This window comes from Delphinapterus leucas, chromosome 6 (genome assembly GCF_059928025.1).
Source record: "Delphinapterus leucas isolate spDelLeu-1000000601 "Yukka" chromosome 6, BTC_Dleu_Yukka2, whole genome shotgun sequence".
NCBI classification, from domain to species: Eukaryota; Metazoa; Chordata; class Mammalia; order Artiodactyla; family Monodontidae; genus Delphinapterus; species Delphinapterus leucas.
The window spans coordinates 90,313,213-90,327,266 of NC_143134.1; the positions used below are offsets into that span (position 1 = coordinate 90,313,213).

The 14,054-nt window shown below is 54.3% G+C and overlaps 1 protein-coding gene across 12 annotated transcripts in view; it reads right to left on the reverse strand.

Annotated features, from left to right (window-relative positions):
• The window catches only part of SHB (SH2 domain containing adaptor protein B), a 134,112-nt gene that overhangs the window by 21,346 nt on the left and 98,712 nt on the right, over positions 1-14,054 (reverse strand). For 4 of the 12 annotated variants that reach the window (XM_022600264.2, XM_089913424.1, XM_089913426.1 and 1 more), the window contains 2 exons: positions 8,594-8,765; positions 2,467-2,586 (listed from right to left, as the gene is read on the reverse strand). The exons of 2 other annotated variants lie outside the window; for them this stretch is intronic. In XM_022600264.2, coding sequence (XP_022455972.1) covers positions 2,467-2,586; positions 8,594-8,765 — 292 coding nt within the window. 6 more of the 12 variants (XM_089913428.1, XM_089913427.1, XR_016393594.1 and 3 more) reach the window with 5 other exon arrangements.

A 14,054-nucleotide genomic window follows, 5' to 3' on the forward strand; every position in this document is an offset into this window, starting at 1 on the left:
CAGATGAGGACACTGAGGCTCAGAAAGGTGATGTGGCTGTCAAGGCCACAAGGCCAGCAAGTGGGGAAGCCCGGCCCCTGGACTATAAGCCTGTTACAGAGCAGAAGAGAATCAAGGCGCTCTCCATCCCGAGAGTGGTCCTAAGGTCTAGGGAAGGGAGCAAACCAGGAACGAAAAGGGAATTATGCTCTTAGGACTTTGACAGAAACACTCTTCTAAAGACCCATCGGTGAGCTGGCATTTAGGCCTGTTTGTATAATGGAGGGCGTGGGCTCAGGGCACTGAGGAATGGACCAGGCAGGCACCGCTGGCATGAGTACTCCTGCCACTGGCTCGAGATTCCTTGTGTGCTCCCATGCTGGCGCCTCAGCCCCAAAACATCCTGGGAACTTGGGAGGCTGTTTCTTCCTTGCAGGCAGGGCTGTGGTGGGGTCACCAGGGGCCCCAACGTCCAGCCAGGCCTGCCCAGTGCAGGGGCCCAGCACGCGCCCAGTGAATGAACAGAAGTGCGATGGGGCCCTGGCCCTCATGATGAACGACTGGGCCTGGCACGGGGAGCCCCACCCTTTTCTCTGTGCATTCAATCAGCCCTCTCGGGAAGACGCCTCTGGCCTGGTCCCAGACGACAGAATTCCAGGAAGAATGAGATCCACTGAGGAACTCAGAGATTGCCACAGCGTGATGACAGTGAGGAAGCCCAGGGCGTGGGCAGGCTGTCTGGGTCACCAGGGAGAGGTGGTGACACAGGAGTCCCATCTCTGATGTCACTTGCTTCTTTTACCTCTTGCAGTCCAGAAAGGCACAATTCACCTTGAGGTGGGAAGGTGAAGATCTGGAAGCATCATTCATGGGCACCCGGGTTGCTAGGTTACCTCGAACAGTAAGGGAGGGAGGGGGCTGCATGGAGCAGTGGGGAGTTGAAGACCCCCTGGTCCCAGGCAGCACAGCCAGCGGTGTGCACCTGACCCCACCGTGGCCCTCTGGCTTTGGCCGCCTCCAGCCCAGCCACGGTTTAGTGTATTGAATTTTCCTGGGCTGCAATAACTGGCCTGATTCTTTAAGCTGTCAGGCCTGATGGTGGACGATGAAGCATGCATGTGCCGTTTGTCCTGGGTGCCCTCCCAGCTGCTTAGAAATCCCCTCCATGTCCTCCCTGGCAAGGCGGTTGTCCAGCTCCTGGTTGCACACCCCCAGTGATGAGATACTCGCTATTTCCTGAGGCAGCTTTGGATCGTTCTGATTCCTGATTGGCTCTGTTAGGGAACTGCGCCTCTCACTGACCTGGAATCTGCCTGCCCATAACTCTCCCATCTACCACTTCTGCCCTGATGTCCTTGAGAGATCTGTGGTTCCCCCAAGTCTCCACACACCCTCCCTTCTCCAGGCGGACTTCCAGTGCCGCTGCTTCCTGCCCAGGCTCTGCTCTGCAATTTTTCACTGTCCCTCTCAGGTGGGGTCAGTCCTGAGCAGAGAACACAGGCCAATCTCTCTCTCCTTGGCTGCACTGACCCTACTGACTACACCACCCGGCCTGCACGGGGCTCTCCTGACAGCTGCATCCCAGCAGGCCCTCTCTCTATCACATGGCCTTGAACAATGGTGAGTAGAGCAGAAAGGAAGCAGGCAGAGGGCTGCACCACTCCTGATGGTCTGTGCTGGCTGAAGGGCCTGGGTTTATACCCCAGTTCTGTCACTAATTCTTTAAATCCGTCCTCTCTCCAGGCCTCAGTTTTCCTGTCTGTAAAATGGGTTTCAGACAATCCGCTGGGTTCCATCCAGTCAGTAACGGCACTAAATGATGAAGCCCTCAATCAAAAAACCCTTTTCTTATGGCAGGGCCACCTATCCTGAAAGCAATGGCCTCGTATCCAGAAAGACCTGACAGGTGATAATGCCAGCAAGGTTCTTCCTGGCTCTTCCCAGTGTTCCTCACAACCTTTGTGTGACACCTAAAAGTGAAAATTTCCCAAACAGCAACCTAGAACGTAAGGAAAGGGTGGTTCTCACGGCGGCAGCAGGAACAGTGGGGAGTCAAACACCAGGCCTTGAGTACTGGCCCTGCCCCTTGGGCCAGCCATGGCCCCTCTCTGAGCCTTAGTTTCCTAATCTGCAAAATGGGGACAAGATGTTTCTCATCAAAGTGCTGTGTGAGGGTTGAGAGAGGGATGAGGCATGCTACGCACTTCTATAGTCCCTGGCTCACCGTACGTGTGAAAGCTACTCTTGGATATTTAATATAAATTCTAGGAAAATGCCCCCCCTCTTTGTGGGGGGCAGAAACAGAGGACATAAAAACTCCTCTGTATCCCAGAATAAGATCAAATTGGAAAAGCGAGGCTTGAAATAACTCACGCTGGCAAGTTCCCTTGGGGGACACTGGCGGGTCTTTCTGCCCCAGACACTGGGGCCAGGCCACGCATCGCTGGAGGCTGCTGAGGGCCCAGGAGGTGGCCAAGGTGTACTCACTTCAGGGAGAGGGAGTAGTCGTGCCTGCTGGTCTGGCTGTTCCGGACAAGGTAGCTGCACTCCTTGCAGAGTCGCAGCAGGTTCTCCGCATCTCCTCTGCTGATGGCTCCGTGATACCATCTGCGGAGAAGAGACGGGGTCAGAACCCAGCAGGGACGGACCCCCATAGCTGACACCCTGAAATCCGCTCCTCCCCGACGAGGCTCAGCCTATCCGAGGGCAGCTGTCGGCGTCCCGGGCCTCCTTGTCACGAGGCAGTGCATGTGCGTTTGTGTGTGTGTGTGCATCTGTGCACATGTGTGTATCCGTGCGTTCAGTCATTTCACTAGACATCGACCGAATGCCTGCTGCACGCAGGTCCTGGGGAGAGAACAGTGAGCAGACCCGCGATCTCCTCGCCATGAAGCTTCCGGTCTAGTGTGGAGGCTATGGAGGAAACGAAGCAGGGTTGCCTGGCTTGGAGCTGGCGGGAGGGACCGCTATTTTAAGCAACTGCCAGGGAAGCCTTCTGCAGAGAGTGACATTTCAGCGTGAACCTGAAGGAGGTGAGGGAGGAAGCCACGAAGGACAGCAGCTGGAAAGGAGCGTATCTGGCAGAAGGAAGGGCAGCAAAGGCGGGAGTGCCTGGCATGTTTTGGAAACAGCAAGGAGGCCAGCGTGGCTGGAGCGAGGCAAGGCAGTGGGGTGGGTGCTGAGGCCAAAGAGGCCACGCAGCAGGGCCGGCTCGGGGGCCTTGCGCGCAAGGCAATGCGGGGACTCTGGCTTTCTCCATCTGAGTGACACAGAAGCCGTCAGAGGGCGCTGACAGGAGGGACACGTGCGGGCTCTGTGACATCTGTGGGACTAGTGGGCGGTGCTCATCACTCAGGAGAGCAGGCATTTGGGGTGGGGGGAGGGTCACACCAGTGCTCCTGTCAAGTGCATCTGGCATCGACTGGGCACGTGGAAATCCCAGTGTCACTGCTTCTGGACAGCATGTGGTGAGTGGCAGAATCAGAAGGGAGGGGTGCAGTGACAGATGCTTGACTGCAGAACAAAAGGGGAACATTGATTTTCAAGACTGAAAGAGCTGAAGGTACAATTTCAGTGGCAGAGTGAGGATCCTAAGATGCTGACCAGCGGGTATACTCAGAACGGGTCTCTGTTTACGTGACAGTCTCTGAGGGGCTGGATCAGTGGGAAGGTGGCCAGAGATGGGGTCAGGAAGAGAACCAGGGGTGCTGGATGGTCAAGGATGGATCACCCTTTGGTCGCTGAGTCATAGATGCAGCTCTGCCACTGGCCAGCCGGGCAGTCTGGGGCAAGTGGCTGAACCTGGGTACACCTCGGGGTTCCCTACCAAGTTAGGATCACTCCACCCCTGTTTTGGGGTTGTGAGGATCAAATGGGACGATGCATTAAAGGGCCGGTGCACAGCCTGCAATGGGGTGAGTTTCCACAAACAGCAGCTACGAGCATCAGCTGAAGGAGACTGAACTTGTTGATGGCCAAGGGTCACTTCCCCAACTATCACTATTTCAGGCTGCTGCTCCCCACGCAGACTACATTTTAAGCTCCCAGGTGTATGGGGGAGGCTGCCTCCTGGACCTGCCCAGCAGTGCCCTGTGAACAGTAGCCGTGAAAGTTCTGGTACAGACATTCTGCTTGGAGAAGAGCGTCGCACTGCCTTTCTCTGCATTTTCTGCCGGTTATAAAAGGCAGTGCTCTGAACAGTTAGCAGCAGTGAGGATGACATAATTATAACCTAAAAAAAACCCAACCAGCTCTAGGAAAGCAAGGACTGGAGCGTGAGTATGAGCATGGGACCGGGTCACTGATGGCCAGGAGGTGACCGCTCACCCTCCCAGAGACGTGAAGGCTCAGGATATGCTTAAGAAAGGATACATGACTGTGTTTGAGAGAAGAGGTTAGACAAGAGAAATTTCACCTGTATAACACAGCCCCAGTGAGCTGACAAAACGCTGTTTTATTCGGAAAACAAGTTTCAGATATTTGAAGCAGAGCCGTCCTCAGGGAAGGCCTAGAAGTGGTCTCCAGGGAAGTGCTGTCCGCATCTGCCCCCTGAACACAGGACACGCAGCACTAAGGGAGGTGGTGGCAGACAGGCCTCCGGGGGCTCTGGATCCTCATTAAGGGTAATCCCTGGTGGGTAAGCAGGATAAGCTGCTGGTTCCTTCCCCCGCTGCTCCAGTCACTTCACACAGAGAGAAAGGCAGGGGACTCAGGGTCGAGGATCAAAGGAGAACCAGGAGTTTGGGAGAGATGGAGCAAAGGACACTAGACTGGAGGATGGGGAGAGGGCAGCCAGGATGGCCCTGGGTGGTCCTTGGGGTTGGGGGGCACAGCTGGGGACCAACCCCTGCGCCCGAGGAGGCTTTGTCTGGACTGAAAAGAGATTCCAGGCAGCAGGCCATCTTGGGGATGTGCTGGACTTTGCAGAGCTGGCCACTCAGGCCAGAACCATAGGGATTAAGAAGACTCAACCATAGCCATCCAGTCCAACCAATATCCATGAGCTCATCCAATATTTACTCACCACTTACTACACCCTTGATCTCACAGGACCGATGCAGGGAGATAGAGAATCAACAAATAGATTCAGGAAACAATGTCAGATAGTGACAAGTGCTATGTAGGAATATTGGGTTTGTGAGAAGGCAGTGACTGGGGCAGGGGAGGTGCTTACTATGGAATGAATGGACAGGGGAGGACCCCAAAGAGATGGCATTTGACCTGAGAATCTGCACTGTGAGAAGGAGTCGATCACGTAAAGAGCCAAAGAAAACACGTTCTCTGCAGAGGAACCAGCAAATGCAAAGGTCCAGAATTAGGAATGAGCTTGGGGTGTCCACGGAGCAGAAAGGCAGCAAGAATGGTCCAGCACTGTGAGTGTGGTGAGTGGTACAGGATGAGGGTGGAGAGGAAGGCAGGGTCCAGTTCACTGAGGCCTTGTGGGCCAAGGGAAGAAGTCTGGTTTTATTCTAAGCATAGGGAGGGCAATGAGAGTTTTAAACAGAGATGCTTAAGAGATACTTGCTCTGGATGATCTTACAAAAGGTTAGCCAGGCTTCCCTGAAGAGCGGCCAGAGGGGAAATGAAGCAGGAGACGAGAGAGGAGGCTTCTGCAGTGGTCCAGATGGGAGGACCTGAGATAAGAAGATGGATGGATTCGGGCTGTGTTCTGGATGGAAAACTGGAAGAACTTAGTAATGTACTAGATGTTGGTATAATGCAAACAAAGGAATCAAGATGACTCCAGGGTTGTGGCTTGGACAACTAGGTAGATGTGATGCTGTTTGTGGAGGTGGGGAAGCTGGGGAGGAGGGGGTGTCCAGGAGAAGATCAGGAGTCCAGTTTTGAACGTGTTAAATTCAAGATGCCCATTCGTCAGCCAAGCGAAGATTCCACGAAGGCAGCTGGACGTAGGAGTTGGGAGTTCTGGGAGAGCTGTGGGCTGGGGAAGCGCACTGGTGAATCACCACCAGCATCCTGAGACTACCCAGGGAGAGCATGTAGCTGGAAACTGAGCCTCGGACAGTCTAACCTTCAGGTCAGGTTGAGGCAAGGATCCGGCGGGGGAGGCAGGAGCGAAACCAGGAGCAGAGACTGTCTCCGCAGGAGGGAGCCGTCTACTGTGCTGGCTGCCACAGAGGTCAGAGCAGGTCACCTGGTGACCCGGGCAGAAAAGGGAAGCAGATTGTGGTGGGTGAGAGAGTGGCAGGTGATGGAAGGGAAAGACGTGCTGACACGTGGGAAAAAGTTCCCAAAGTCCCTCTTTGGGGACTTTGTCCATTGAGTGGACAGCTGGCTATTCACTGAGCACCTACTATGTGCCAGGCACTGAGCAGTGGTGACCCAGCCAGGTTCCTGCCCTCATGGAGCTTATGTTCCCAATAGGGGCCAGAGCCAGAGGGGGATGTCCCGTCAGGATTACTTCTTCATTTGCTTTAAGAAGTTCGCAACTGGCACATGTTCATATGCTGATGGTAATAATGACGCAGGACGGAGGGGGCGGTGGGCTGCCTGACGAAGGCCGGGAGCAGTTGCCCTGAGTTCCTGAGCAGCCTTCCCACCGTCCCAGGAGAGCAAGCAAGTGGTAGGGGTACCCGGGCAGATGTGTGACTGTCCACCTTCAATAACCCTCTAAGACTGGGGCACATCCCTCAGTGTCCCCATGTTCCCTCTCCTCTGTGCTAGGGTGGAGAGAAGTCGGGCCTTGAAGGGGCCCCCTAATCTCTGAGGCAACACCAGTCCAGGTGGGGGGATACAGTGAACCTGGGTCCTCAGGCTCCGCCGGAAGTGGGATGTTATTTAAGCCCATCTCTCGGGTGATGAGGCAGGGTCTCCAGCAGGCCAGAATAATCCCAGAGAGATGAGACGGGGGCAGGGGTGGTGGTGGTGGTGGTGGTGGGAAAAGCCACTCATGACTCTGGACTTGGCCGAGGGCCTTGTTGGGTGGGAACGGGAAAGGAAAGGCAGAACTGCCCTCAAGGGGCCCATGAAGTTCCATCTGGGAGTGGGAAGAGGGTAGGCTGGGCCGCTGACCCCAGGCAGTGATACAGTGTGGAGGGAGGAAGCACAGGGCCAGGAATCAGGAGATGCGCACTCTAATCCCAATCAGGCAGAACTGACAGTGGCCTTGACCTTCTATGAGCCTTAACAGTGGCTCCATGAACTGGTTGCTGAGACTGACCCAGGCAGACCTGGTCAGGATGCATGCTGAATAGCTCCCAACTCCCAGGGATCTCTGGATCATATTTTGTTTGTTGATTAAAAAGCTCACAGTTTGATCAGAAATAAGCAAAACCTGCCACCCAATCTGTGTGGCTGTGAGAAGTGATTAACACAACACCCGCTGGGAGCGCACCCCACCTCCAATGTGCTTGATGTAGCAGGCGCAGGGCTGTCACAAAGGAGGCTGCAGCACACGCTTAAAAAGGGGCACAGGAGCACATGACATCATTCGGAAAACTCTGCATCCTGCTCAGCAAGGGAGCATTTCCTGTGAGGGATGCACTGACGGCTGGGTGAGACCAGAATCCCCTGGGCGGAGACTAACATAGTACATAACGCACACAATGAAGTCTCGTAAGGAACCGGCTTGGTGTCAGCTAATCTCTTGGCCTTACTGAGTGCCTACTCTGTGCCGGCCATGTGCTAAGGGTGAGGGGGAAGCGTATATGAGAGGAAAGTGAGGGAAGAATGTGGGGTTGAGTCATGGAGTTCGAATCCTACCTCTGCACTCTGAGCCATGATATCCTAGCCAAGGCTCCACCTCTCTTAGAGCCCCGATTTTCCCATTTTGCAATAAGATGATCACCCCATTTATCCCACATTCGCTTGTTAAGAGGGTGATACACCTGACGGTGCCAGCACAGGATCCAGGACGTGTTTTATTAAGCTCCTGGAGAAGCTCGCTCTAGGGTAGGTACGTGGAATGATGAGAAACCGAGAAAGCAGTCTGGGGGCAACTCAGAGTGAGCGGCAGATGGGATATGGGACTTCATCCTGGCAGTGATGGGGAGCCACTGAAAGTTTCAGAGCAGGGCAGGGATCTGACACCCCAGAAGAGAAGTGAGATGGTCATCACGGTCAAGGGGAGGAGCAGCAAACACTGACCAGCGGTGTTGAGGAGAAGCAGGGAGGGAAAGGGGCAGCAGGGCTGGGACTTGGACGCCGATTAAAGCTGGGAAATCTCTGGGGAAAATCCAAATCAAGAGTGTCCAGGCCTTGCCCAATTAATATCAAGCAGATGTGGGGCAAAACCATCACTACAAAAAAAAAAAAAAAAACCATCACTACAGCTATAAAAATAAATCTAATATATAATTAGGCAGCAAGATTTAGTATACATTCAGCTTTTCAAAAACTCACTTGCTGGATGATGAAATTAGAAGGGAGCATATAAGAGTGAGGGGTGCACCATGTGGACAATTTCACAGAACTTCCTACTAGCCAACTAAAGGAAGGCAGGCGACACAGCGTGGAGAGACAGGGCCAGAAATCAGGAGACACGCACTCTAGCCCCAATCGGACAGACTTGACAGTGGCCTTGACCTTCTACAAGCCTCCACAGTGACTCCATGAACTGGTTGCTGAGACTGGGCTTTGCTCCCTAAGAACTTACATTTGCTTCTCCAGTGGGACAGCAGGATCCACTCTCTCTCCCAGGATCCCACAGAACTCGGGGCTCCCATGTTTGATGGGCTTGAAGCCCCCTCCGGGAGCTCGAAGCTGGCGCCGCCGGTCCCGGGAAGGCGAGGGGGATGACTGCCGTTTCTCACTGCCATTAAACTGGGCTGTGGGGGAGAGAGAGAAAGAGCACGGTTACCTGGTTAGCCAGAGCTCAGCTCAAGGAGTGGCGCATAGTGGGGTCACGGTTGATGGTTCTCGTTGGGGCTTTACAATTTGCAGGCAGAAGGGTTCCAGGCAACGAACAAACATGGCTCAAAAGACGTGGGCTTCCTAAAACGGGACAAGCATGTGCCATCAAAAACAGACGGTGCATTCGAGAGGCTGGTTGAATCCCCAGAGGCCACTGAGCTCAGCCTTATCCCCAAAGGAACCCTCCTGCAACCTCCATCAAAGGTGACATGGCACTCCCAGAGGGGGCACAGTCCCCTAGACAGTTCCTCATTTTCTGCCAAAAACCTGTCTCAAAGTGGCTCCTCTCCTCCTCCCATTCTCCCATCCCACCTGGGGTGGCACAGGCCACATCTTGCCCCCTTTCTCCTAGGACAACCCTAGAGAGTTCTAATCGAGGGTCATGTTGCATCACCCAAGTCTGCTCCTTGTCCTGGACCCAAGCACCCAGGGGAGCCTGGAGCAGTGTCCGGCACAGTGGAATGGGTCCTCCAGTGTGCCTTCCTCCCGCCCTGCACCTGTGAGAGTGTTGTTCACCCCACGGGCTGGGGAGGATGCCTCTTGAGGGCAGGACCCCGGAGACACCCCACAAAAAGCAGAAAATACTGAGCTAAAACTGGAGTTGCCAGAAGTGTTCCTGGAGACTGGCTAGTCCACCTTGCGAGTTATCTCTCTGGGCTTCAATTTCCTCACCTGGAAAATAGGGATAACGACCGTACCCACCTCATGGGGTTGCTGTGAGGATTCTGCCAGGTGGTGTACAGCCATCTTAGCAGAGCGCCTGGCGTGCAGTTAGTCTGTGCTCAGTCAATGCTATTATAAATATTTTCTTTTATTATGATTTATATTATTATTTTTATTATCATGTCTGCTCAGTGTGGACACAGTGCTAAGCACTTCACAGAAGCTTCCAAACTGACCTGAGTCCCCCCCCGCCTAAGCTGGCCAGTGACTGGCTGTGTGCCTTGGCTAAGCTGCTCAACCTCTCTGAGGCCCCACTCCCTACCTTACCAGGCTGCTGGGGAGATCACATGAGGGACTGCATCCTATGGGCCCAGCATACACAGAGCGCTTAGTAAGCTGGGCCAGGGCCTGTGGAACAATGTTCCCAAGGCCACATCAAGGTGCAGGCCCACGGACACACAATGGTATAAAATCTCCCCCCACCCAGCAAGCGTGGATGTGGCCAGCTGGCCTCCAACACCAGCCGCACGGCAATCAATCTCACATTCACAGAAGGTGCTGGGAAACCCCTGCCCTGACAGTGGTGATGTGCTGTCCACGGGGACGGAGGTGAATGAACCTGTTGCGTGTCTCAGGCGCGGAGCAAGATCACGCATCAGGACTGTGAAACATTTCCATCCCTCCAAGACACTCTTCTCTGTTAATCACTACAGAAAACAGAGGGAAGGGGCGAGGAGGTTCCTGCCAATGGAAGGCCCTGAACAGGTTGGACGCATGTGTATGTGGTCACTGTCATGACTGCAGTGGGGTTCAGCAGGCTGTCCACCCTAGACTCTCATTCACATGTGCAAGGCACCGTTCAGGGTTGGGGAAACAGCAGTGAGCAAAACAGAAATCCCTGTCTCTGGAGCTCAGGGTCCGAGTGAGGAGAGACAGACGACAAGTGAAATGAGTCAGATCCACAGCACACCGGCTGGTGCTAAGTGCTCCAGAGAAAACAAAAGCAGGACAGGCCGGGCCTCTTGAAGGATGGCATCTGAATAAATGACTGGAGGAAAGGAGGGCCGAGCCACGTGGACATCTGGGGGAAGGACATCCCAGGGAGAAGGAAGAGAAAATTCAAGGGCCTTGAATTTAGGAACAGGCCAAGGGTGACAGAGAAAACACAGCCCAGGGCAACTGGAGGGATTGGGGGGGGGGCGGGGTTTGAGGCTGAGGGGAGTGGGAGGGAACAGGGCCAGGTGGTGGGGCTCTGGAGGCCTTGGGAAGAACTTCGGTTTGAGAGAAATGAAGAGCCATTCTGATGTTCTGATGGCGGGGAAGCCTTTTGACCTGGCACTTTTTTTTTTTTTGCGGTACGCGGGCCTCTCACTGTTATGGCCTCTCCCGTTGCGGAGCACAGGCTCCGGACGCGCAGGCTCAGCGGCCATGGCTCACGGGCCCAGCCGCTCCGCGGCATGTGGGATCCTCCCGGACCGGGGCACGAACCCGTGTCCCCTGCATCGGCAGGCGGACTCTCAACCACTGCGCCACCAGGGAAGCCCGACCTGGCACTTTTTAACAGGATTGCTGGACTGACAAGGGATAGAGGACGCGGGTATATGGGAACTCTCCGTACTTTCGTCTCAAATTTTGCTGTGAACCTACTTAAGAAAAAAGTTGTGAATTAAAAAAAAAGAGAGACCAAGATGGAAGGGGAGCAAGGCCGAGCAGAGAGGAAGCTCCCGCAGGATGGGCTGGCATGGGAGAGGTGGGTGGAAGTGACCGTGAGAAACCAGATTCCGGCAGAGGCACAGGACTGGTCTGTCTCCAGGCTGGAGTGAGAGTGAGACAGAAGATCAAGGTCACTTACAGGCTTTTGGCCTGAGTGCTGGAGGATGGGGCTGGCATCATCCAGGTGAAGAAGACTCACAGAAAACTCTAAGCTCCGTGAGAAAGCAGGATGGAGGCCAAGCTCCAACCTCCAGACGCCCACAGCCTGTGATGCCAGGACTGGCAGTGTGGAGTAGGGGCAGAGCGAGGACTGGCTGGGGGCTCCTGCCCTCGTCTCCAGCTACGGTTCTGTCCTGTGTCCAACCACAGGGACAGACAGCAAGGTGGCAATGACCTCAAGACCCTTGTAGGGAATACGTCCTGGGGTTGTGTGTCTGAGAATGGCCTCCTCCATTTGGCTGATGAGCTGGGCTTTCACAGTGGTGATGGGGGTGAAGCTCAGAGCCGGGGCCCTGGCACACGTGTCACCACGGGCCCTTCCCTGGCTTCCCAGCAGCCCAGCTCCCCCACCAGGGCTCCCACTGAACCACACCAGCCCTCATGGCAACCAGTCAAATGGGGTGTATGTTCTGGGAGGGGGCGTGAGGAAGAGGTGAAGCAGATTCTGACCTGAGCCCCCTAACTTGCAGAGTCCTGGACGGGTGACCGTGGGCAGCGGTGAGCACTGCGATCGGGTAGACAGGTGAGGGCCTGGTCACCCTTCTAAAAAGCTGAGACTTGATCCTACGATGGGTTGAATGAAGGAACGCCATTCTTCAGACTGGGCTTTAGAGACCTCTCTGACTGCGGAAGGAGGGTAGGTTTGGGGGCAACCCTGGAGGCAGAGAGACCAGTTAGGGAAGGCTGAATCCCTCAGTGATGAGAGGGGTGTGGGAGGCGACTCCAACAGGACTTGATTACATGTGGGGCGAGTCAGAGAAGACTCCTGTGTGATGCCACACTGAGATGGAGATCGGGGCACAGCAGGGGAGGGGGTCAGGGAGCACAGGGCCAGTGTGTACTTTCCCACGAAGCCACCCCTCTGCTAACTTTCTGATGTCGGGAGTGGAGAGGAGGCAGCTCAGCAGGCCTCTGGCCCCTGGGGGTGAACAGTGCTGGAGTGGGCAGAGGAGTGGGGGTTGGGGACTAGGCGGGAGATGAGGTTCTAGGCTTAGTTTTGCCACAGGCAGAGGAGAGGGAGAAACCAGATGAACTGTAAGGCACTTTCACCTCTGACAACCTGGGTGTTCCACCGGCTAAAATCAGAATTGGGGGCTCTCTCCCAGTATACAATCCCACGACACACCTCCTGGCACAGAAGGTGAAAAGAGAGGCATGGAGCATGGAACACCGATCATGGAAGGAACCCAAGCTCTCACGACCAACGACCTGGCAACCTGCCTAGTCTCAGATCTCACCAGGTCCCTTTCCAGGCCATGCTCTCTGCCTGCATTACCAGGACACCCTCCCCTCCCCACTGTCCACCTGACTGACTCCACTTGCTCTTCAGGGGTCACCTCTTCCAGGAAGCCTTCCCTGGCCTCACCTCCTTCCCAGACTCCCCTTGATCTCAGCCTATGGTACCCTAATTGCCAGTTTCCTTGTTTGGCTCCTCATGAGCCCCTCAAGGGCAGGGGCTACACCATACTTGCCCCTACCTCCCATCCCTAGAGCATGCCCACAACATAACAGGTGTTCAAAGAATGACTGAATGAAGAAACTTAATGAGCTGCTGTTTCACTGGGGAAAAATATCGGTTTTCATACCAGATAAATTGGATAAAACCTAATAACGTCCCAGTCAACACTGTAAATCCCCACTGAATTAATTCATACATTCGCTTGCAAGCTTAATAATATAGCCATACATTTTAGAGGGAACAGGTGGTGATGAATGACAGGCTTAATTAGGCAAATCATTCCACCTGAAGTAAAAATATACAAACTCCAAGTGATTCAGCAGCACAAGAAAAAAAAAAAGTTAAGAACAAAAGCTCCAAACACAACTGCTTTCATTCCTTCTAATTAAGCTTCCCTTTAATCTGCAATTTAAAAAGGCAATTCTTTTAATTTAGTGATTTTCTGCAAAAGGTAAAGGAAGACACAGCCCTCAAAAGAATATCTGCATTTAGAGAAAAAATATGCCACCCTTGTGAGTTGTTAGAATGACAGTAACTAATTAATTCCACCTATAGGCAATTACAGACAGAAGTCAGAGTTTTGAGGGAGGGAGGGGAGACTCAGACGGGCAGGGCCAGGCCTCTGGAGCCCTTTTGCCTTTGGTGTGATGATGGGGACCAGTACCCTGGTGGCAGTGGGAGAAGTGGCCCGGTTGACAGCTCTAGCAGCCTGTCTCCCGAGAGGGTGAGGTGGCCCTTCGTGATGTCCCAAATGTCCTTCCAAAAGCTCTGGTCTACTGACACGTCTCATTCTTTAAGACCCAGCTCAGATCTTCCGGGAGGCCCTTCCTCCCTACAGATTAGTCTCTGCCGCTGGTGGTCCCCTTCCTACATGTATGGTAGATTTTATACCAATCAGCCTTGAAGCTGGGTCCTTGTCAATGACAGAAGACGGCATTTCCAGGCGCCCATGCGAGCTCTAACCCTCACAACAACCCTGCCACCCTGTGGGCAAGGGAGTGGGGGCCCAGAGGAGGGGAGGAAGAATTCCTCCAGGGTCTCAGAGCTAAGGAGCGGGGCTGGCCGGGCAGGAGCTGTGCCTCACTCATTTAGTCTTTGAAACGACCACCACCTGTATGAAGTCTAGAAGCTTCGAAGGTCTGGCACAAAA